Here is a 24,921-nt window from a genome sequence, read left to right on the forward strand (position 1 = left end):
CATTACATACAATGCAATACTACAGGGCTTTCTACACATTCACTGCATCCACAGAGTAGTGCTCACTGATCGTGGAGTACCAGCCTTAAATCTCCTGAGTCCCTCCTAAGTAGAGAGCAGGGCAAGATGGATAAACAAGAGAGGACAAAAATCCAAAAGAACACTGCAAAACAGCAAACGGTGTATGTGAAAGAGATTTACCCTCAATAGAAAAAAAAAAAAAAGAAAAGTAGTATTTGGCATTGTGTGCTACAGAAATAAAAAAATCTACAAAGGTGCAATTCATCTTTTTAAACTTTCCTCTGGTTATAAAAAAAAAAAAAAGCTACAGCAATCAAGATGAGCCCTGAATTTTGTCAATTCATCATCAATAACCCCTCACTTAAATTTTCAATTTCTCAGATAAGCATTTTGTTCTGGTGTGTGTGTTTTTTTTTTTTTTGTTTTGTTTTGTTTTTTTAAATACTTACAGATCTGTTTTAATTTCAGGGCAGCCAAATCATGGGCATAAACACACGAACAAAAACGCAATAGACATGCCCTTCTCCAACATTACTGCTTAAAAACAACTAGTCAGAATATTAATGAGCAACATCTCATTGCAGTCCTTGATACAGGGTTTATTTTCCTCCACTGATCAAATGAGCTGGTCATTTCAGTCGGTTCCTGCTCAGGCTAAACTGTCTGGAAAAACAAGGTAACAGAAACCCAGAATCTCACTGTGACGTGATGGAAAAGATTCATCTCCAGTGGCAGTGACACAACAGGGACATAAATGGACCAGCAACATTGTTAACAGTGGTGGGTACAGCAGCAGCAGCAGCAGTCACCCACAATCACAGTAAACAACATCCTCAGAGAAAATGTATGTTATCAAACAGTAAACCTAATGGCTGGATACCTGTGCACTTTTAAACCAGAAAAAAGGAAGTGATGCCTCTGGACTATATGAAACACATGCAATGTAAAGCATCCCACCGTTACAGTGGATGGGAAACCCACATAATTAATAAGAAGCTCATGTCTTAACACTTAAAGGATCATACAACTGTTTCTTTTTTTCTGCAAATTAAAGCCCACTCAACTGATGTGTTTATACTTCTATAATGTCCACAAAAACCTTCCAGGGGTTTCTAAGAACAACAGGGATTAGACTTCAGAAAACCAAACTCCTAAGTCTGCGCCCCAAATGCTGTGTGAATACATGAGATGCACAGTCCGGTGATGGTGGTTGCCGTTTAGTAAATGTTACATAGATCATAACATACACACATCTCATATGGTTATATGAGCTCAAAATAAGTGCCATAGGTGTGTATTATCTGTAAAATTCCAATGTAATGGGATTCATATGAATTACATAGTCCAAGTCTTTGAGCCTTAAATACTGATTTCATTCTGATTGCACACAAGATCCTCATGACTATATAGTGTTGAAGATAAAAGATTATTTTAAATTTGACATTTTACTTTTAACCACGTTCTGCCAACATGATTTTCTACACCAGTCCCCAGTGTTCTTCAGACAGAAACAGTACTCAGCCTGTGAACACACACACACACACACACACATATATATATATATATATATATATTTATACACACACACGGGATTAACAGTCATAGCAGACGTGTCAGAGACAAGTCATGTGGTGCTGCACCAGGAGAGACAAACATTGCTTTTGCCCAACTAATGAGCACTTGATTTTGTCTGTGAGATGTTAGTGATCACACTTCTGAGATTCATAAGAGACAATAAACTAGAAAGTGAAAAGTGGAACTTTAAGTGAGCAGTAAGCACCTATGAAAAATGGATCCTAACATCCAGGTATGACATGGTGATCAGCAGGTAAACAGGTAAACTTTTCATCTTCATCTGTCTGTGAATCTATCAGGCCTTCCCTCCTGTAGCCAACCCTGACCTTTGACCCCCTGATGGAAGACCTGGGCAGCATCTGCTCACCTGCTAGCTGGTAAACTCAATCATCCTTCTGTTTCTGTTTAATGAATGCAGAGAAAACTTGGATACATCTCACTGGATACATTTTCATTTTTACAAAAACTTTGCTAGGATCCCATTCTTCATTGACCACGGACAGTTTGAACTAAATATCAGCAGTTTCACATTCATCCTATGGGAATAAATCAAGTATTATCAGAAATAATAAATAAGTCTTTGGAAGATGACCCCAGAAAACCCCTCTATCTCTGGGCTTTCTGCATAGTGTTTGGCCAGGTTAGGACAAAAGACCAAAGCAGTAGTGAGTCACTGACACAGAGAATGCTCAGCCTCAGTATATGGCATAACACAAATGCAGTATGAAATAACTGTAAAAGGATCTCATACTATGGCCACTGAAATCTCTCAATTTTGATTGGCCAACCAGGTCAGAGCTAGGGTTATTTCTGGAACCAATAAAATAACTCTTAGAAGATGTAAGTTAAGTGAGTACTATGCAAATATCTATGCCAAAGGAGTTACCTGGTATTATAAACACAATTCTGGTGTACAGGAGCTATACTTAATTAGGGTTGACAATTAGTCTATTATTCAATTTGCTGAATGAAAATTAGTTGGCAGCTGTTTTCTAAAATTATGTATTATTTTAGTGTGAGTAATTTATTTCAGTTCTCACTTTTACATTAGTGCAAACTAAATAACTGTGTTTGGCTTTGGCCTGTTTGGATAAAACCTCTTTCTAACATTTAACAGACAAAGCACAACTAATCAACTAATCAAGCAAATAATTATTAATAAATAATGAAAGTAATGTTAATAGGAGGCCAATATTTAATATTATTTAAAAGAAAAAATAGCAAGATCAAAAACTAGTTATACAGGTAGCACGGGTGTTTCTGATTTGATGGCATGCAGCACTGTGTTGGTAAGTGGTCATGGTATAAGTGGAACCGTAGCCAACGAGTTGCTGTATGTTCCACGACTGTATTGGATGACTCAGAGGAAAAGAACTTCTTAGGTTGGTTCTGCTCAACCCTGCTCTCTACTTCACTAAACTATTCAGGCATTTGGGGCTTTGATGAGAAAAAAGGGCCATTTCACCCACTTCTTTTCCAAACTGAAAGAACACACCAGAACAAACAGGCCAAAAAAAAAAATAATCTTGTCCCACTGGCACCAGCACCTCACTCACAAACATCAGTTAGTTTAATTGCTTTCTAAAAAGTAATGTTGAATATTACATGCAGAGCCAGAACGGTGCCGTTATGGACTCTGACTCTTTGATAAAGAGGGACAAGAACAGGATCCTAAACAGAATCTGTTCAGTGCTAGAAACTTTGAAAAAGAATCATATATGTATATTTACATATCTTATACACCATATAACCACTTAGCATTAATTTACAGTCCATGAATTACTTAGGAAAGGAATTCAATTTCACCTTCCGTCAGCAACAACCAAAACCAATATAAAAGTCTATTTAGTTATATATTAATCTTTATCGCCTGCGTTTTCCCTACAACACTACTGTAATTATTCTGCACCTGAACAGCCATCAGAGTCATAAATGTGGGCATGTGTTACAGAAAAGCAAGCTAACCCAATCAAACTGAAAGCTGATTTTGCAGTAGAGATGCTGAAAAGAACTGAACTGAAGAAGAACTGAAGAGACTGGAGTCCCTGTTCTATGGTCACTCTGTCCTGTCTTGAAATAAATTCAATACCAGTGAAATTTAACTGAACTTTCACAGCTGCTCAGAAAGGACATCAGCTGTTTTGTCCCAAATTTGGACTGTTACCTGTTGTCGAATGTAAGGGTATTTGTGTGGGTCCAAAGCACAAACCTAAACTCACACACAAAAACTGTGAGGAAAAAAAAAAACTGCATCATCTTTTTTTGGCCTAAATGTTTCTGAGAAAAAAGATCAAGCCGAGATGAAAAAGTGTTTGGCAGAGTTTACAGGGGCTTTGTGTGCCGAGAAACAGGACAAAAGTACAGAAGGGACATCCTGTGGGAAAAAATAGGAAACTCACAAATACACATCTGCTTCAGGCTGCCGTGGAATTTTGTTCATATCCAAATACCACAGTGTTGACGACGTATGTGTTTATGACAACACCACCAGGTAACGCAGACTGTGACAGCAGCAGCTCAGTGTGAAGGAGATGGAGCTGTTCCAAATGAAGAGTACTCTGGCCAGCATGGGTTCAGAAATAGAAAAATAAGTGGTCTCTGTCTCTTCCACCCATCAGGTGTGTAGGTGGTGTTCAGTCAGTCCAGTAGGTAAGGTGAAAGGACAGGCGTGGGTGTGTCAGAGGTGGAAGGGGCTAGAGTGTGATGAGATCTACCAGGTTGCCCTTGGGTGGGGTCATGCTGTCTGGGAAGAAGTTGACAAGAGTGTCGAAGAGCTGCGTCCGCTGAGCATACGTCTGGTCTACATCTGAAAAACCTGAGAGCGCCAAAACAAACACAAAACAGTTCATTTCAACTAGTGTTCTAGACACTAGAGACAGCAGAGTGTCAAGGAAACATACACAACATTCACACCAAATGTCTTCATCCACTTCCAGTAATATCCCAGAATGCACCTTAACAAAAACTTATTATTTCCATCATTGATAACTATATATATATAGACAGATGTTTGGTTAGAAAAATGTCCATCACATTAGTGTCATTAGTGATGACAAGATGATTCTTCAGATGTTTCATCTGTATCTGACCCAGACACATTCACTTTACTAACATTTAAGAAAAGCAACAAATCCTCCAAGTGTGAAGATGTTTCTGTGCGGTCATACAGTACATGTAGTGTTCAGTATACACATATGTCAGGATTTTACCTAGAGGGATGAAGTCAGAGCTGGACTTGAAGAGAGCCGAGGGCAGAAGCTGAAACTGAAGCACAAATATCTGAGTCATTTTAACATTCAACAATGATGAACAAAACAGGTAGCCTGAGTAAACATGGCTGCTGCTGCTGCGACCTCATACAAACAAGGGCAGACTACACCTTCGAAGTACATCGCTGTGTGACTAGCTGGAGCTCTGACTCTAATTAAATCTGACTTTTGCTGTAATTCAGAAACAAACATTTACACAAAGCTTTTATCCATATTTTCTCTGTCTCTATCAACCTCTTTCTACTGTAACTCAATATACATCTGTGCTTTGACACATCGACCTCTAATCTTTCTGCAGCTCTTTCTACATTTCCAAACCTCTTGTATCATGTTTCATGCATCATGTAATGCTGCTTTCTGTGACACACATAGTGATTTTTGGCATCCAGTCTGCTGTCTGGTACAGGTGCCCCAGATTGTGGGCTGTACCACAGGCTAAAGACAAGTAAACTCCTTTTATCCACTTCTAAAATTAACTTACGTCATTGATAATTGTGATACTGCTACAGTGCCTTATATAGTACTGTTAGGTTAAAGTGGGGTATTAAGGCGGTCCTGCCAGGGAAAACAACGTGTTCATATGCCAGTTTGTACCCTGGGTTTCCGTGTTTAGGCATTTCATTCTTCACGATTAGCAACACAATATTTTGCAGATCAAAAACATAACAATAAACACAGTGAAACTGAAAAACTGACCATGATATGAAGTCAATGATATGACTTGATGTCATGAAGGGTTTCTTTCTACTTATTTTCTTTCTATTTATTTTCATGGTCTCCATCTGTTCCTTTTGCTCCTGTGTCACTGCTTTAAAAAGTATGCTGACACTGAAAACTAAATTAAAGAAAGCGAAAGGACACACAGAATTTAGAGCTAAAGATAATTCCATACCTCTTTGGTCTCATCAGGGTCTGTGTGATCCACAGTGAGTGACAGGTCGTTCTGTAGATATTTCAGTGCACTCAGAGGCTCTGACTGGGCTTTCTCCTCAAACCTGACCATTCAAAACACACTCACGGTAAACATCATATAAACATCATATATGCACTGCAGGGCTGCAGTTACAACAACTAACCACTAGATGGTAATCAGCCAAAAGCAAACATAGTCCTGTTTCTCATCATGACCCTGACGGAAGATTCCAAAGCCTTTGTATGACTGACCTGATTTAGATCAACTTTTTCAACTCTATTTTTCACATTCTCATTTTATTTGGCTAGTTCAAAGCAAGATACAAATAATAAAGTTATAAACCAATTAATAATAAATACAAACACAGAAGTGTTTGATGCATTTACAATTTACACAGTTGATAGCTTATACAGTTCATAAAACTGTTTTGTTACACTATCAAATCACAGTGACTAAGCAATTTATGTGAAATGGTTACTACAGATGGCACCCCATCTGTTTAATAAGGTCAATATTAGTGCTGATCAGATAAAGCACAGCAGTGGTTGGAGAAGTGTGTCAGCAGTGACAGCTGGAGTTAAAAAGCACTTACCTGTATTTCCTGATGAGGTATCTGCAATGGCGGAGCAGGTATTCCTTAGAGGGCCGACACAGTTTGAGGGACCAGAAGTCATCTAGACGCATCTTAGGAGAGCAAGACTTCCCGGGGTTTCCACCAAAAAGGTAATGCACCTAGAAACACACAGCAAATACATACTAATTAAACAATAATTTGTCTGTTAATACACACAAAACTAACAACACTAAAGTCAACACCCATTACACAAACACATCCAAACCTACACACAAACAAATTATATAAGCAGCAGCCTCCAGCCTTGAGTATAGATGCATTTTGATAGTAGAAAAATGGCTCAGACTTTAATTGTCATATGAAACAACACATTTAGCCTAATCTACTGTACACTGAATGGGACTAGAAATGCTGCAATTTTAGATCATGTTAGTCATTATTTTGTGTCGTTTAGGTTATATTGCAAATACCTAGGTATTTACTTAATCTTCTTCAAATGTATTGTGATTTAGTAGAAGGCACAAGTCATATAGAGGAGACAGAGGTTTAAAATGGTTTTGTGACCAGATTACTGTGTTTCATGAATTGGTTAATTATTAACCAACCTGTTATTGTGGGCAATTATTAAGATGATGTCATAAATATTATGCCACTCATCTTTTTATACACAATTTTAACACTTAGATCTGTTCCTTTTTGCTTTTGGGGAAGGAATAAGTTGTGAGAGGTCCTACTCTAAAGAGCCTCCATCTTTTGATATTGTTAAATCAGAACAATAGCAGCAGGAGGAGATGCTCATTTAACACAAAACAGGTGTGTGAATAAACCGTTGAGGAGGTGTTAACGTGGCACAGAAGAATAAAAAGTCTCACAAACTGAGCTGCTTCCCTTCAAAAAGAGTTGGCATGTCACCATTTGAATGTTTGTTACAAAATTTGTGTGATAGTGTCCTAAATGTGCTTGTGTGTTACCTTGTGCATCTCATCGTAGACCAGCTGGTGTGCGAAGCGTGGACAGGGCTCCTCCTCCTGCAGAGCCTTAGTTGGATTTTCTTTTACTGCCTGGTCATTCTTATATACACATGACCTGAGTAGAAATTAATAGAATAGAAATGAACACACACATGGAAGAGGGCAAAGACACAAACCTACATTAGTGACAAAAAACTAAATCTGAAAGCCTAAAAAAAAAAAACAACAAAAAAAATTCAGTTTGTGACAGATATATACACACGTTGGTCTTTGTTTACCTAATAGAACTTCAGCTAAAATTTGAGTAGAAAGTTTGAATTTATGCTGTTAAAAAAATATATGATTGACAAATGGTAAAAGTCAGAAGCCATACACAATCCTTTGAAGTGGGGAACCTCACTACAATAGCAGAAATGTCCTTGCTAACATTGTCCTGAACTGAAATTTGAAACAGTCCACATAATGCTGCAAGTGTCTCTTTGACTTATTTAACTGGACATTATGTACAAGAACAGTTGCTGAGATCAGTGTATTGGAACAGTGAAGGCTACAGCTTGTTCTTTCATAAGCACCAATCCAAACATCAAGGCAACACGCACACGCACGCACACACTGGAACATGCAGTGGGGTAACCAGCAGTGTGTGGAGAGATCACAACCTGAAATCTGTTGATATTTGCAGAAAAATGCTGATATGTTTGTCTTGTTTTCATGCATGTGTGTGAAAACATTTCCTGCCAGTGTGTGTGAGGACACACTTTTCTCACTGCTGCAGTACACAGCACACAACACACAAAGCTCTCTGCTAAACAGTGTTTTTTCATTGGGTTTCTTACCAGTTGTTGCGAGCAATGTCGTAAATCCAGAAGGAGTTGCGCACGTTCTCCTCACGTTTGTCCTTATCTTTGCTAAGGCCTGACAGCACATGTATCTCATTGAGCTCGGGGTCAATGGTGGCTCTCTGTGTAAAGCCTGTCATTGGCACTGTGGGAAAAAAAAAATACAGGAGGACAACTCAGGGATAAAGATATTTACTTCTGGGGCAGATCTGATTCAACTGAGATAAACAGATGACAATATTTAAGTATTTCTAATTATTAGAGGGAAAATTCTTAATGTGGACAGTCTCTAATAACAATAAAACTTCCTTCTCCCTGAAATAAACCAAAAAGGTAAAGCAGCGAGCAGTCATATTATATGCTGCCATAGCAACGAGGTCCGGCAGAGACAGAGTGAACAGCATATAAATTGAAAAACGCAAAACACACACTGTTCTCTTGTGTTTACAGCAGACCTGAGATCTGCTCTGGGTAGGGTAAGAAACCAAAACTGCAAGGGCAGTAGCACAATTCCCTGTTCAGGGAGACAGTTCCAGCATTGCTGAAAATGAAAACTCCATCAAACGACTGCAATTATTTTAATACTGCAAACTGCAATATGGTGACACAGTCCTCTATAGCAGCTGATTAATCTAAGCTATAAAAAGCTTCTTCAACTCTGTTTAATAACTTGGGTGCAAATGGTTTAACATTTTGGTACTTATTTCACCTAAATTAAGACTTAATCCTCATTGGTCCAACAAGACAGCATTTAAGCTGTTGTGTAGTTGCATCATGTGTAGTACAGTTCCATAAAGTTTTAAACACTGCTAAAACAAGTCCAATCTCCACTGTGGGACAGATCTCTGACTATGTGTTATGCTCTTCTAATACAGGAAGAAAACTGAGCAAAGTCCTGCCAAGTCAGGCCTGATCGATTAGATTATTTTAAGCAGATTCCCTCCCTGACATTTCCCCAGAAAACTTCACAGGCGAGAGGCAGAAGCAGACAGAAGGGAAAGGCAGTGACAGACAGGTGGGAGGGACAGAGCGACAGACAGGTGGGAGGGGCACAACGACGGACAGGAAGGAGGGGCAGAGCGACAGACAGGTGGGAGGGGCAGAGCGACGGACAGAAGGGAGGGGCAGAGCGATGGACAGGAGGGAGGAGCAACAGACAAGAGGGGGAGGGGCACAGCGACAGACAGGAGGGGGAGGGGCAGAGCGACAGGCAGGAGGGGGAGGGGCAGAGCGACAGACAGGAGGGGAGGGGCAGAGCGACAGACAGGAGGGAGGAGCCACAGGCAGGAGATGGAGTGACAGACAGCAGTAGGAGCAACAGACAGAATTACAGACAGTACAAGATGCTGCTCTTCTACTGTTGACCCACAACACACATCAACATGCGAGACTGATTATGAGAGACAGAAAAAAGAGAACTGTTTGTACTTGCTGTTTCCTTCCTGCCAAAACATTCTGTTCTTTCTTACCCGGTTTCACTCACACACCCATTTAAATTTTCCTATTCCTCTCTCCTAAAATATCACTACGCCCAGACTGTCTCTCCTTGTCTGGCTCTGGTAGGGTAAGGTAAGTCAGAAGTAAGAGGCCGGCAGACAGATATAGTTGTACTGTGCTTAAGGTGGAGATCAAAGTGTGGCACAGAACTCAGTCATCATCATATCTGTTTATCAGGGCAGAAAGTGTATGACTGAAGCTGGAAATTTTTAAGCTGACAATTTGTCATTTTCACAAGGCAAGAGGATAGTTAATCAAAATCACAACAAATTTAAAAATAATTTAGCTGCATTTCACTCAGTCCCCTATCCATCATGTAGATCTACTGAACTGCTCAGCTGAACTGGTCAGCTGAAAATATAAACCTTTTGGATGGAACGCCATATCCAAGTATGATAATGTACAGGAACATCTGTGCCGAGTATGGGCCGGAGGTCCCAAGGTCAAAATGGGACCCATCGCCAAAGGTGGTGGAGAATGACCGAGCTAAGATCCTGTGGGACTTCCAGATACAGACCGACAAACTGGTGATGGCTAACCAACCAGACATAGTAGTGGTGGACAAACAGCAGAAGGAGGCCATAGTGGTAGATGTAGCAATCCCAAGTGATAGCAACATCAGAAAGAAGGAACATGAGAAGCTTGAGAAATACCAAAGGCTGAAAGAAGAACTAGAAAAGATGTGGAAGGTGAAGGCAACAGTGGTCCCCGTGGTAATCGGCACCCTCGGGGCTGTGACCCCCAACCTGAGAGAGTGGCTCCAACAGATCCCAGGAACAACATCAGAGATCTCAGTCCAGAAGAGTGCAGTGCTAGGAACAGCTAAGATACTGCTAAGAACCCTCAAACTCCCAGGCCTCTGGTAGAGGACCCAAGATTGAGGAAGATGCACACACCACCCATGAGAAGGTGAGAAGGGAAATTTTTATACATTAACACATTTTGGGAATTAGTTTGACATTCATTTAATATTTAACCACAGAAAGAGCTGCTTCATTAAAGACCAAATACAGTTAACTGAATGCATCATGATTACAGTTCAGTTTAGGAAGATTCCTTCCTAAGGATTATGTGACCAAACTGTACCTTAGTTTTTTCTGTCAGTAAACACACACAAAACAAAGAGAAGGGAAATTTGTCTTTAAAGTTATTTGCTTACATCTCACAAACTCCTACTATCGAATAACATCAGTCTAACAAAACAACCACTTGTTTTTTATAAATCATAAGCTGTTCAATATGTAAGGGTTTGAAATCTTACCCATGCCTGAGTCCTTCTTGGTGCCGTCTGATATGATCTCTACATGATCACCATCCACATCGTAGCTGAAGAAATCATTGAGGTATGTCTTTGACCTCTGACCTCCAAACACATACAGACAGCGGTTCCTCTGTGAGCAAAAGAGAATGTGAAGTACAGTAAACAAAGAGATACAAGGGAAGAAATACAGAAATTGGGATTTACTTTCAAGAAAACAGTGTCTTATTAAATTTATTATAGCAGTTCAACCAGATCAACCCATGTGTAACCAGGCTGCCTGGACTCACTGTGTGGAAGAGCATGCAATGTCCAATGCGGGACTGGATATCCTCTGGCCCGGCATTACATGAGTCTTCCCGCAGGAGGCTCCATGTTCCAGCCTGGCAGTGGTAGGTGTACAGGCCGCTGAACTGAGGCTCTGATGTCCGGGTGTCCTCCACACTGCCATTACACGTCAGGATCCGTCCGCCAAATGTGTAGATCATGTGCTTTTCTGAGTCCATGCACATCTGCACAAAGAGCGGGGACCAGAGGACAAACAGGACCAGAGGCAGAGAGATGTTCAGGAGAAAACGCTGAAACTTTGAAAACATCTACTATTTGCAGTCTATAAAGTCAAATACTCATCTGGTGCCATTAATGCAGACTGTGTGGAAAGGTTAAAGATGTGATGTGATTTCAGCTACCTGGTGGTCAAACACCAACTTTGGCCCTCCATCAGCTGATGTGTCCTCGCTGAGTAGCGTCCAGGTGTTGGCGTCGATATCATAGCGGTAGAAATCACTCTTTAGAGACTTGCTGTTTCTGACGCTGGAGTCTAAGTACCGGCCAAGTGTGTAGATCTGACGCCGCTGGGAGTCGATGCACATCTTGTGGCAGGAACGGGCACTTGGACCATTCTGATCGGTGCACAGAAGGCAGACAATGAAAGGACATGAAATGCTGTTTCTCACTTATACACATTTAGTGTGTAACATCAATAACCAGTTTTAAAGAGTGGGATACTATGTGCTAAGCCGGTTACAATCATCAGTCTTTGACAATGATGAAGACAACAAAGTCTTATTTTAAGACAAGCACAATTTCCACCTCCAACAAATTAAAAGCACAACTTGGTCCTGTTTTCATTTTAAAAAAATCTACTTTACTGTGCCAAAAGACAAACAATACTTAACGTACAGTGTGGTTTTCAAAACTCTAAACACAAAAAAACCACAAAAAACGGTTCAGTGCTCAAAAAGCCATGCTCAAAGTTTGAGGTCTTTTCCAATGCTACACAGATCTATTAAAAATATTTGGCATTAGTGTCTTTTCTGAGCCTTTCACCTCTTTCTCAGTGTCTCTGGAGATACAGGCCCACTGGTTCTCCTGAACACTGTAAGCCCAAAAGTCAGCCAGGTCCTGTGTCCCATCCCAACCTCCAAACAGGTACACGGTCTCTGCAGGGAGGAAGCAACTGGTCAATGAGTGGACAAGCTGAAGCTACACAATATACAGTGGGTACGGAAAGTATTCAGACCCCTTTAAATTTTTCACTCTTTGTGTCATTGCAGCCATTTGCCAAAATCAAAAAAGTTCATTTTATTTCTCATTAATGTACACTCAGCACCCCATCTTGACAGAGAAAAACAGGAATGTAGAAATTTTTGCAAATTTATTAAAAAAGAAAAACTGAAATATCACATGGTCATAAGTATTCAGACCCTTTGCAGTGACACTCATATTTAACTCACATGCTGTCCATTTCTTCTGATCCTTCTTGAGATGGTTCTGCTCCTTCATTGGAGTCCAGCTGTGTTTAATTAAACTGATTGGACTTGATTAGGAAAGGCACACACCTGTCTATATAAGACCTTACAGCTCACAGTGCATGTCAGAGCAAATGAGAATCAGGAGGTCGAAGGAACTGCCCAAGGAGCTCAGAGACAGAATTGTGGCAAGGCACAGATCTGGCCAAGGTTACAAAAGAATTTCTGCAGCACTCAAGGTTCCTAAGAGCACAGTGGCCTCCATAATCCTCAAATGGAAAAAGTTTGGGACGACCAGAACTCTTCCTAGACCTGGCCGTCCAGCCAAACTGAGCAATCGTGGGAGAAGAGCCTTGGTGAGAGAGGTAAAGAAGAACCCAAAGATCACTGTGGCTGAGCTCCAGAGATGCAGTAGGGAGATGGGAGAAAGTTCCACAAAGTAAAGTAAAACTATCACTGCAGCCCTCCACCAGTCGGGGCTTTATGGCAGAGTGGCCCGACGGAAGATTCTCCTCAGTGCAAGACACATGAAAGCCCACACAGAGTTTGCCAAAAAACACATGAAAGACTCCCAGACTATGAGAAATAAGATTCTCTGGTCTGATGAGACCAAGATTGAACTTTTTGGCGTTAATTCTAAGCGGTATGTGTGGAGAAAACCAGGCACTGCTCATCACCTGTCCAATACAATCCCTACAGTGAAACATGGTGGTGGGAGCATCATGTTGTGGGGGTGTTTTTCAGCTGCAGGGACAGGACGACTGGTTGCAATTGAAGGAAAGATGAATGCGGCCAAGTACAGAGATATCCTGGAAGAAAACCTCTTCCAGAGTGCTCAGGACCTCAGACTGGGCCGAAGGTTCACCTTTCAACAGGACAATGACCCTAAGCACACAGCTAAAATAACAAAGGAGTGGCTTCGGAACAACTCTGACGGTTCTTGACTGGCTCAGCCAGAGCCCTGACCTAAACCCAATTGAGCATCTCTGGAGAGACCTGAAAATGGCTGTCCACCAACGTTCACCATCCAACCTGACAGAACTGGAGAGGATCTGCAAGGAAGAATGGCAGAGGATCCCCAAATCCAGGTGTGAAAAACTTGTTGCATCATTCCCAAGAAGACTCATGGCTGTACTAGCTCAAAAAGGTGCTTCTACTCAATACTGAGCACAGGGTCTGAATACTTATGACCATGTGATATTTCAGTTTTTCTTTTTTAATAAATTTGTAAAACTTTCTACATTTCTGTTTTTTTTCTGTCAAGATGGGGTGCTGAGTGTACATTAATGAGAAATAAAATGAACTTTTTTGATTTTGGCAAACGGCTGCAATGACACAAAGTGAAAAATTTAAAGGGGTCTGAATACTTTCCGTACCCACTGTACATCTTATTTGTGCACGTTAGGTTTCTGGAAGTACTGGCTGCAGTTCAACTCTGCTCTGCTAGCCCTCCAGAAGAAACTATGTCTCACACACAAGTAATGTGAATAATCAAGTTAAGGTCATAGTTCCCCTGTGGTAGGATCGACTGACGTGGAATCGGTTTTTGTTGACAGAGGGGATGACATAATATTCAGCCCGCAGTGTTTTCATGTGTTCACTGATAACTGAAAAAACCCTCATACATGTCTTAATGATAGTGACCACTAACAAGTGCTAAATGAAGGTGATGTGCCAGCTTTTTTGCTCCTAATATTATGTACCAAGCCAGCTCCAAAATTTACATGTAACATATAGTTTTTACCTCAATACTATTGCACAGTGAACACTTAGTCCATTATAAACCCAGATTAAAATCAGTAAAAAAAAAACACACACTAAGAAAAACCTCTATCTCTGTCTCCTATAATCATTTGCAAAATATCCTTTGTGATTTGTACAGGAGGTCTCTCTCTCCATCCCGTGTATAAAGAAAAGACTGAAGCCCATCTGTATTTTTCAACCAAAAATAGCACATTAGCTGTGTGGTGCATCTGTGAAATGATTTCTTTTGATATCTAAAAATAGATCTGGACAATTTCCTCACTCAAAAGGCTATGCATTATGAAACTCATACAGTTTTTTAGCAAACATTTGTGGAACAGTGTCTACGGCTAATGCACAGAAGAAAATAAATGGATGGAATTTGATCAGACAATCAGAGCCAATATGATCCATCAAAGAAACACTTGGATCAGCCATTGACCATAAAGATCAGACAGCAGTTCACAAAACAAAATGCAAGTTTTCTCAATGAAACTGAAAGAAACAAAAAATCTGATTCTATCATAATCATGGAAAGGGGAAGGTGTGGAGAAAAAAGGAACTGCTCATGAACCAAAGCATACCACCTCATCTGTCAAATACAATAATGTTTCTTTACAAGTGTGGGAAATGCAAATGGAATAGACACAGTACATTCATCTTGTTTCCATGAGTAATGAAATCATAAATAAATGTCAGATGCGTCCAGGAACATCCTATGGTCAATGCATCAAAACTATTAGAAAACATTTGAATCAATCAGTAGGACAAAGATCTGAACATCTAAAGAGCTTGTCGAGGTGAAGAGGTGCAATAATGTGGACTGGCCAAGTCAGTGATTTTCCCCTTGATGTTTTGTTATGGATATTGTAAGGCTATTTGGTCAACTTCATGCCATGTGTTCCAGCTGAGGCTCAGGCTTACATTTAATGACATTTGCATATATACATGACCTTATAGTGAATATGAATTGCTACACTTTCTTAAAAAAACAAAAACAGTGTTTGATACATTGTGTAGTGCATTCACACACTATTCCTTTTTGATATAAACACTGCCCTGTGTTGTTCTGGACACCAGAGATTTCATGTTAGCGCAATGGTGAATTAGACTGTCCAGCTCAATGGCCATGGCACTCTGACTCTTACTATGTAGTGAATATAACAGCCCCCAACCACAGTCCTAACAATTTCCTGCCAGCTGTAGATGAGCTTTGCCACATAATCCTGATTTTTTGTAACTGGAGGCAACCATCTAGGAGCAGCTTCTACTACCGACTACCAGAGCACAGAAGTCAGAGTGTGCTGCCTACAACACAGACTAGAGGGATGTAATGCCTTCTCCCGGGTTTGACACCAGTTGCAGAATTCATCACTCTTTCTCATACATGCACAAAACACAGGCATTTATTTTTCAGCTGACCAGCAGGGAACTACACCACCAGTAGGGAACTACACCAGCAGCATCACCAGATTAAAAAAAAAAGAAACAACCACAATAGATTTGTGTCTCTGTCAAAACAAAGTGGTGAGTAATGTGCTGCAGGAGACTATTGGAGGAGAAGGGTTGGAGGTGGAGGAGGCAGGAGGGAGGGTTAATTTAATTACACAGTAATAGAGCTTTGTATTTTGAGTCTGCGTAGGAAGACATGACTCATAGCATCAGCTGAACAGCCAAGTCATAACACTGTCTGCGTGGGTCTCACCAGTCTGGACGTCAATGACCATTTGATGTCCTCCCCGCATCCCTGGTCTGTTGTCGTCGCCATCACCTGGAAAGAGAAGAGGAAGGAGGACACAAGGACGGTGTATGAGAGTGGGAGATGGGATATGACGCAGAGGAAAGTCAGAGAGTGGATAATGTAGGATGTGTGGAACATGGGAAAAGAAAAAGGCGAGAGGGAAGCAACAAAAAAGGGAAGGCAGCAGTGGTTTAGCTACAAGGCCAGAGAGCTTTCTGTGTACTGAAATGCTGGACTGACAGATCGGGAAGGTCTCCCGCTTGAATAGATGGTCTCACTGTTCATGTCGTCTCGGTTGATTTCTTGGGCGCTTGTACCTTTGTTGCATTTTGGGATGATCTGACTCCACCTGGGCTTGTACTCCTGCTGGCTGATATACTGGTTAAACAAACCATCTAGCAAGGAGAGAAGAGGATTCATTAGGGCAAAGCCACCATGAACACAATCAGAAACCTGGTATGTCAGAGGATCTTACTAGTAATCATTCTAAAAATTCAAAAAGCAACATCTGAACTCAGCAGTAACCATGAATGTTTTAATGTTGTTAACCAGCCACATTACCTCTCACAGCTTTGTCTATGAGCTCTTCACAGGCATCGAAGTCTCCTTGCAGAACCAACCGCTCATGCAGGTGTGTAAGCATGGGGTGCTCCAATGCTATCCGAGTCTTCTTCTGCAGCGATTCGAAGGCCTCTGTGTAGTTATGCTGCCGAAAGTGCTTGAGGCAAAGGCGGATGGCTTCCTGTTCTCTGTACTGTAATGGTAAAGTTAACATGAAAGAGGTAAAGGGTCAAATCACTCAACAAATGATTTTCAGCTCTGCTTCTACTGTCACAGAAGTAGATGAAACTCATGATTGGATAATCCCATTTGAAGCTGTGTATTTAACTTGAAATATCCTTAATACAAATTCTCGCCACATACATAGCTAGTATTTTACTGTTTGTTTACCGATAGTTTTGTTTGACTAACTTGCACCACGAGCCTTATTTTAAAGGATGTTACAGTGGTCCAGTGCTACTGTGGTTCTTATGTGAATTCCATGTTCCCTTTGTGATTAGGCTAAGCTACCAAACGTGGGAATGTTAATATTATCAAATTGGTTTGATGAACGATAACAAACTGTAGGTATCACCATATTCTTAATGGGCTTACTCAATGACATTTTGATTATCTGATTAACCCTTCTACTTACAGCTTCAGGCCTGACAACTCTGTAATTCACACATTGAGTTCAAAATCCAGGCAATCAACAGTGGTTACCTTGCTATACCAGTTAAGGCAGGGTTGCACCACATCAGGATCTTCAACACCATGCAGCTCAATGTACCAGATGCTGAAGTTAAAACTAGGACCCCAAGACATAAGAGGCACTGAGAGAGAGGAAGACAAGATTCAGAAAAAGCACAGGTAATGTTCACCATATAGCACAAGGCACACACACTTGTCAAAGTGTATCAGCCCTCACCTATTTTGACAAATCTGCAGGGAAACATCTGCTCGTCTATCTTGTGTTTTAAAGTGAACGTCTCCTTGTTGTAGTCATTCTTAAGGCCACTGAAGGAGGAAGAAAAAAAATGAAGATGATGCAGCTGTTTCACAAATGACATCAGCAGGTTACGATCCCAACATCAACCATATGATGGTACATTTGGACAGCGGTCCAACTTTGGCAGTAAACCAAACTCCATTTGTCAGCTCACAGCTATGATCTGGCCTCTTTTTTAACAAACAGGCTGACTGGTAATGTCGTGAAGCTGCATGGTTTAGACTGCTGTTTGATGTGACTCACCAATTACTGGCATAACTTTGCAGCATTGGAAAAAATCCAGTAAACCCATCCTTATCTACTACACTTCTACACATTATGAATATAACAATATAAAACAGAAATGGCAACAATTTACTACCATCAGGTATAAACTTATTTGGCTGAAATTTATCATTTTTATTTAAAGGAAAAGATGTTGGAAAATATTAATATAATGGTATTTCTTTAATGGTGGAACTTCTTTGAAATTCTTTTTGAATGAAATACAAAAGATGACGTTATCTTAAAATTAAATGAATTTATTTGGTTTTTCTCTTTTTTTTTCTGTTCTTTTTCCTTTTAAGGTCTTCTCAGTGAACTGCAGAGGACTTTAGTTCATAAACCTGTTTTTTCCCGAGCAGTAGCATCCCATAATGGATGAATGACTTTTACAAAATGTAAGTGGTTTCTTATTTTTGGTAGTGTAACAGGTCAAGGGGCTAAATATCTGATTCCACAGATTTTTCAGACAAAAACAATCTCAAACATTAATCATCTGACATCCTCATAGATGCTTTATTGCCTCTGCCTATGACTTCATTTCACCTGAAGTTCTTCTAAGACAGAACGTCCTTCACTCATAACAGAAACTGCTGTACTACAAATTCAGTCATTTCTGATGGCAATAATCTCAAAAAAGATTTGATCTTTCATAATCAGTGACATCTTACCTGGACAAGAGCTCAGTCATGTTCTCTTCACTCATCCCACCAAACACTTTAAATTTCTTTAGGTTGCAGACATGAGTCTTCTCATACTTCCCGAATGTGATGCTCTGAACAATTGCTGGCCTTTCCAATTTCAGGATTAAAAACTGAAAAAAGCAAGGGCAATAATGAGAGAAACATCAAATAGACTGAACACACAGAGGAAAGAGATGATGCTGTCAGTGTTTAAGGGCTACTGCCTGTGCTTATGGCAGACCAGAACATGTGAAAAGACCTGCTTATTATCTTAATGAACATAATTTGACCAGGTAAGTGGCATTACATACAATCTATGACTGCAGGTCAGATCACTGCTGCTCTAACAAGCCAGGACATCCACTGACATAACGCTGGTGGCCATTACAGCAGGATGAGTTGGGACCTCAGGCTAGAACACTGATTAAATATGTCACTGAACAATTTTTACATCCACTCCATTTACTGAGAATTTATTAATATGGAAATTACATTTTATTACTGATGTCATGAGTCTTAACACATGAATTTATGATCAGAAATAAAAGTGACTTCACTGAAATTTGCTTTACCTGTCAGGCATTGATTTGTTTTTGTCCAGGTTTGTCATGATTCAACATAAAAAAAGCTTCATCTTCCCATCAGGTTTCTGCAATGACTCATATGTTTAAGGACATTTACAGTTCCTTGCCTGTAATGTGGCCCACACAATATTTTATTTGGTTAGGAGATTGGAGGAACAAACCATTGCAGCCTGGGTTCTGAGATGTCTATTTCATATTTCAATTTTGCAGGCCCTGCTCTACCAGAAATAAACACTGAGAGAATTTTCAGACTACCGCACACAAACTGAAGGGTGAGTGGTTAACCATTGTTTTGAAATGCTTAATTTCCTCTTGCCATACAACACAAACCTTGAAACTTAACCTCAATCTCCCTACCACAGTGTCACAGCTGTCAGTCAATGACTGCAAGAAACACAAAGACAAAACAACCTTTCAATGGTAGAAAAAAACAGAACTGATAAAAGATTAAGCCTCTGTAGGAGTAGAAGTGTATATTTTGATATATTCATAAAACCAATACTTATCTGCTTCAAGGACCAATGCATTGATTAGATATGAAGTATTTTTCTTTCTATAATGAAAGCCTTGTTTGTAAATGTTCCAATGTTCCAATCCAATCCATGTTTCCTTAATAGTGCAACATGTAAATTGTGAAAGATGTAGCAGCATATAATGGTGAGATTGCAGAATGCAGCCTTCTGAGTACCCCTCACACCTCAGCCCCGTTTCCAGGCTCAAGAAAGGATATGGTGGCCGTCACTTTTAAAACAAAACCCAGTTCCCTGTCTAGAGCCAGTGCTTGGTTTGTCCCTTATGGGCTACTGTAGAAACATGGTGAAGCAACATGACTGCCTCTGTAAAAGGAGCCCCACCCTGTATGTAGAGTCAAAAGACTAATTCTAAGATTAAGAAAATGCAATGGTTGGTATGTTTCAGTGATTACACACTGATGACAACATATTTATGAACATTATATTCTATTTCTGCAAATAAATTACTCTAAACATTACACATTGAACCTTTCAGTTACGTCTTAGTCCAACCCAAAGGCAACGAATGAGGGATTTATGGGGCAAATTAGAGAAATGAGACATCCTGTCATGTGAAGCAATGTCTGCTTCTGATGACAATAGCTCAGCTTGATCCAGGTTGTTATATGGCAACCTTTGTTGGTTCGGAGTTTGTATTTGCCTATTAACTTACTGTTGAAATACTAATAAGGATAAACACCAAATGGGCTCAATGTTTCTTCTTCATTTTTTGTTTGATTATATTAAAACCATTTGACAAACATCTGCACATTTATTCATAACTTGCGGTCTGTATTTTAACTGCGCTCAGATCACTCAGTTCATTGCTCAGACACTGGATACACATGAACCATTTCTAATGGCAGCAGTGCATTTTTTTATTGCATTATTGCAACTTCTTTTAATTATATTGTTTGTAAATTCATTACTCAATAATCCAGTTTATCTTTAAAATGCAAATTAAGTAAAGACACTTGCGAAAACACTTCATGAGGAACACCATGCTAATATTGAGTCCCATGAGCTCTGAAAACAGCCCCAGTTTTTCGTGGCATGGACTGGACAAGATGATGGAAAGATTCCTTTGGCTGACTTTTCTTTTATCCGATATCAGAGGTGATCACTGACGTACACTGAACTCAATGTCACGTTCATGAAACACGCATGAGAGTGCTTTTGCTTTGTGTCATTGTGCATTATCATGCAAGTAGAAAGTAGAAAATTTGTAAACTATGGCTATAAAGTGATACACATGGTTAGCAACAATATTCACATAGGATTTATGCTATGTCTGTTGAAACCACATTCTGACTGCCCCATTTGTGTGTCGCATTAGAGCTTAGCAGACACATCAGACCAGTCAATGTTTTTTCAGTCTGCAACTGTTCAGTTTTTGAGAGTCTGCACCCATCCATCCATTATCCATACCTGTTTATTGCTATTTAGGGTCACAGGGATCTGCTGGAGCCTATCCCAGCTCTCTTCGGGAGAAAGGCAGGGATACACCCTGGACAGGTCACCAGTTCATCACAGGGCACCTTCTGATATCTATTCTTGGCCAACATACACCAGACATTGTCTTCTGCTGTTTTCGCCAGTTAGCCTCAAGGTTGAATGTGTTTATTCTGGTGCTTTTCTGCCCACTACAGTTAATAAAGCAACTTTAAAAATAAAGAGTGGTTATTGTAAACCAGTCTGGCCATTCTCCTCTGATCTCTCTCATCAACAAAGCATCTCTGGCTGTGCACGGAATGTTTTTTGTTTAATAGAGACTGCTGTGAAAATTCCAGGAGATCAGCAGTTTCATAAATAGTCTAAACCAGTCTGTCTGCCACCAGTGATAATAATGAGGTCAAAGAGTTTGTCATTTTGATGTTTGACATGAACATTAACTAAAGCTACTGGCATGATTGGTATTGGTATGATCTTAAGTGCTGCACTGTTGCCACATGATAGAGTAATTGTATGTGAATGGATGGAAATGCCAGAGAATAGGTAAAATGTGTTTATTGCTGAATGTCATGAAACTCTGTTCCTCTCCTTGATGACAGTAGCAAATAACAGTAAACCTTAAAGAGAAATATCAGATGGAAAAAGAAAATCGTTCATGGTTCTTTGATTAACCACACCCAGAGTTAGAGAACCACTATTTTAACGAGATGGTGATGGTGAAAACATATTAAATAAATCTCTTGGGAGTTTTACATTGTTCTGTTACTATTTGTTCTCCTTAACGACTGTAATGACACTGGGATGAGGTTTCATCACAGCCTGATGAGCTTCTGCATCCAATCACCAGCAGATAACCAACACAGGTGTGTCAGACTGTTAAAAGACCACTTGTGGCTCCTCAGCGTTTTCTCCTCACATGTTACTCAGAGCAGAAATAAGAGCTTTGGGAGACCCTTCAAGCTGGAGAAATGGGCTGAGCTCCGAGTTAAAGAATGCTCAAATAAGGGAAAAGCCATGTACCTATTATTACCATCTTCAAGATGCGTTATTGTACATAACTACACTGCTTCTCTCCAACTGTAGGAAGGTTAGCCTACATACAGATGTTAAAAACATTTACAGTGTTGACTTCACAATTTGGTTTTAATGACTACGTCATTGTTCAGATCACAGTGCATAATTCACCTAAGGCATTCTCTCCTCCAAACTATTGTCACTCCCTGATTTTGTGTAATCATTTCAGCATGCTATATTCTGAGCTCCTTCTGGCACAGTGAAGTCATAATGAAGAGACGGTTTGTGCAATAGTGAACCTACCTGTGGAGGGTAGTTGCTCTCAGAAGACCACCTAGAAGACTGATCATTGGGTTTGTCCACCAAGATATTCCTAAAAAGAGAAAGAGTGATGAAGTCCTGTTGTCTTTGTGTACGTGACAGTAACAACAAAAAATAAAGACATTCGATAAAATTTGGCATCGCAACTAATTGTAGATCAGAATACACAGTGCGCGTGTAGGTAGATAGGTAGGTAGGTAGGTAGGTAGATAGATAGATAGATAGATAGATAGATAGATAGATAGATAGATAGATAGATAGATAGATAGATAGATAGATAGATAGATGTTCTTTTAGCAGGTGCACCTGTCCAATGTATCTAGCTAAGTATTATAGTAACGTTACAGTGACCTCATATATTCTTGTTGTTAGCTAGCATTACCGTGCGCTACAGCTAAACTGTGTCTGAGTGGTGAGCGAGCAACAGGCTCCAAAACTATGACTGGCTTTAAATATGATTTTTAACATTTGGGAGTGTCGATGAGTGCTGGTTTCATAACAGCAGTTTCAGCTAGCCAGTAAACAAGCTGATTAGCTGCTTTAGCTAAAGCAGACGGTAGATAACAGCAGCTAGTTGCCGTTTCCTTCACGAGCCCTGGAGTTCAGGGAGCTAACGTGGATGTTCGTTGTTAACATAATAGTGTACCGGACTGCAAATACTGAACCTAATTCGGGACAGCCCATTAGTCTGAGGTTGCATACAATGTGCTGAGCTGGTTTATCACTGAGCACTAAAGGCTGCTACCTCGAGTCAAGCTATTCTAAAGAGAAGAAAACATAACTTAACGTAATGTAAACAACGCAGCAAATCGAAGGGACAGCGCAGAAGAAACCAATCCCATCTGTGCTTACTCAATGAGATTGGTGAGCATCTATAGAAATTCGGGGAAATATCTAAAGATTATGTTATCTAACTTTAATATTCGATCTTTAGTAAACCACAGTTTAGCTGCCATAAACGCTTCAAAGCACCATCAGCACCAGGACTACCGGGCGGCTCTGTATACAAACCAAGCGAACCCGGCGCTGCTAACAAAGCTAACGCACTAGCTAGCTGGAATCGCAGAGGAGCTAGGCTAGTCGGGCCGTCTGGAAGAAACACCGGTGCATTGTGCCGACAAAAGCCCCAAAATCTAATGCATACCCTGGGGCGTTTACTGTGCGCATTACTCACTCAGGCAAGTATGTGGAGGAATAAGAGCTCCATTTAAAAACGGTGAAAGTAAGAACTCTGCTTTCAAGAACGACAGCCATCTTGTTGCAGAAAAAACAAGCAGCGGGAGGCGAGCACGAAGCCCAGACAGCCTTAAAGGGACAGGCCCTGCACTTTCTCCATCTTTATCACAAGTACACATCAGGTCTTCTCATTGTCATATTTTCTCCATATCATTTGTTCAAGTCAAAATAAACTCAGAAATTGGCTTTAGGAGGCTACGCAATCTGTACAGCAAAAAAAAAAACTTCTCTAAGCTCTAGCCAAAACTGCTAGGACCTCAGAACATTTATCTAAGGCGTAATTCATAGAAATAAAAGTAATTACTTGATGTACCAGGCCTGTTTCATCTTAGAAAGTTGACATGTGAGAATACCATATCCCAAATGAGCATAAGCCAGTCACCAGCATAGGGTTTGTATCATGCCAGGGTAATTGTGTGCCTGCTCTAGTAGGTAACCCGGCCTTCATGGACAGCATTTGGGAACTATGTATTTCTGAATATATAAAAACTGTAAATTGACCTGTCACCTGTGGTGTACCCCACCTCTTGCCCAGATGCCAGGTTAAATGCCAATCTCCACATTGAAGGTGAGAAGTACCAATGTATGGACCACACCCATGGCTGGATCCTAAAGCAATAAAATGAATAAATACTGTTAAAATGATCACAAGACAAAAAATATTAAAATAAAAAGTTCTTTGCTTGCAAACAAAGTACTGTTACAAATAAGGTGTATGTAAGCATGATTTTTTCGTATTTCAGCCTGACAAATATATGTTGCATGAGGTAATAAACTTCAGCCTCTTGTCCTGCAAAAGATATGTTAGAAATTTTAAAATACAGTCCCTTGGAGTCTTTCTATCTTTATGTTTACCTTTAATATTAAAGCAATAAAAAACATTCTGTATGACAATTATTTGTCCTATTATCCAATCCTATCAAGCCCTTCTTTGTTCTCCTCTATCTTGCCATGCTTGTCACGTCACGAACACATTTTAAAAATCTGATTTGTGTCATGTGTAGGTATTTTGAGGCTATATGGCCTAAAAAAACCCTGAAATGGCCCCTCTCTGAAACGAAGATAGTTTAAGCGCTGCAGCATTTTTCTGAAAGCACCTTTTCAGAGTGATCTCAGTGTGGAGTCACTGTTAGTTTACAGGGTGCATGAATCATCTG

The 24,921-nt window shown here is 40.1% G+C and overlaps 1 protein-coding gene and 1 long non-coding RNA gene across 4 annotated transcripts; one reads left to right on the forward strand and one right to left on the reverse strand.

The window, feature by feature from the left end:
• Positions 1-394: 394 nt before the first annotated feature.
• On the reverse strand, positions 395-23,811 carry mkln1 (muskelin 1, intracellular mediator containing kelch motifs). Of its 3 annotated transcripts, none has more exons than XM_026327251.1 (18): positions 23,703-23,811; positions 22,511-22,580; positions 18,634-18,776; positions 17,621-17,709; positions 17,416-17,525; positions 16,714-16,906; positions 16,470-16,547; positions 16,117-16,182; positions 12,247-12,359; positions 11,607-11,819; positions 11,208-11,429; positions 10,921-11,050; positions 8,160-8,307; positions 7,324-7,438; positions 6,371-6,510; positions 5,758-5,860; positions 4,806-4,860; positions 395-4,411 (listed from the first exon to the last, which is right to left on the reverse strand). In XM_026327251.1, exons 1-18 carry the CDS (start codon positions 23,780-23,782, stop codon positions 4,290-4,292), a joined length of 2,190 nt encoding a protein of 729 aa, XP_026183036.1. In that variant the 5' UTR covers positions 23,783-23,811; the 3' UTR covers positions 395-4,289. The 3 variants fall into 3 exon arrangements, with proteins under 3 accessions (XP_026183036.1, XP_026183035.1, XP_026183037.1); XM_026327250.1 differs by having other exon boundaries at positions 16,431-16,547; XM_026327252.2 differs by lacking the exons at positions 22,511-22,580; positions 23,703-23,811 and adding an exon at positions 19,560-19,699 and having other exon boundaries at positions 16,431-16,547.
• On the forward strand, positions 16,902-21,487 carry LOC113142289 (uncharacterized). Its single transcript, XR_003296932.2, has 4 exons — positions 16,902-17,562; positions 18,268-18,360; positions 19,440-19,501; positions 21,188-21,487. It is a non-coding gene; the product is annotated as an uncharacterized LOC113142289 (long non-coding RNA).
• Positions 23,812-24,921: the final 1,110 nt, after the last annotated feature.

This window comes from Mastacembelus armatus, chromosome 23 (genome assembly GCF_900324485.2).
Source record: "Mastacembelus armatus chromosome 23, fMasArm1.2, whole genome shotgun sequence".
Lineage (NCBI taxonomy): Eukaryota > Metazoa > Chordata > Actinopteri > Synbranchiformes > Mastacembelidae > Mastacembelus > Mastacembelus armatus.

Bases quoted from the DNA above. Each gene is read 5' to 3' on its own strand.
- mkln1 (XM_026327250.1), bottom strand. From the start codon at position 23,782: ATGGCTGTCGTTCTTGAAAGCAGAGTTCTTACTTTCACCGTTTTTAAA. The intron at 11,051-11,207 runs GTGAGTCCAGGC...TTTTGCTCACAG, and splicing joins ATTGCATGCTCTTCCACACA to AGGAACCGCTGTCTGTATGT. The intron at 4,861-5,757 runs GTATGGAATTAT...TTTGTGCTTCAG, and splicing joins ACCCTGATGAGACCAAAGAG to TTTCAGCTTCTGCCCTCGGC.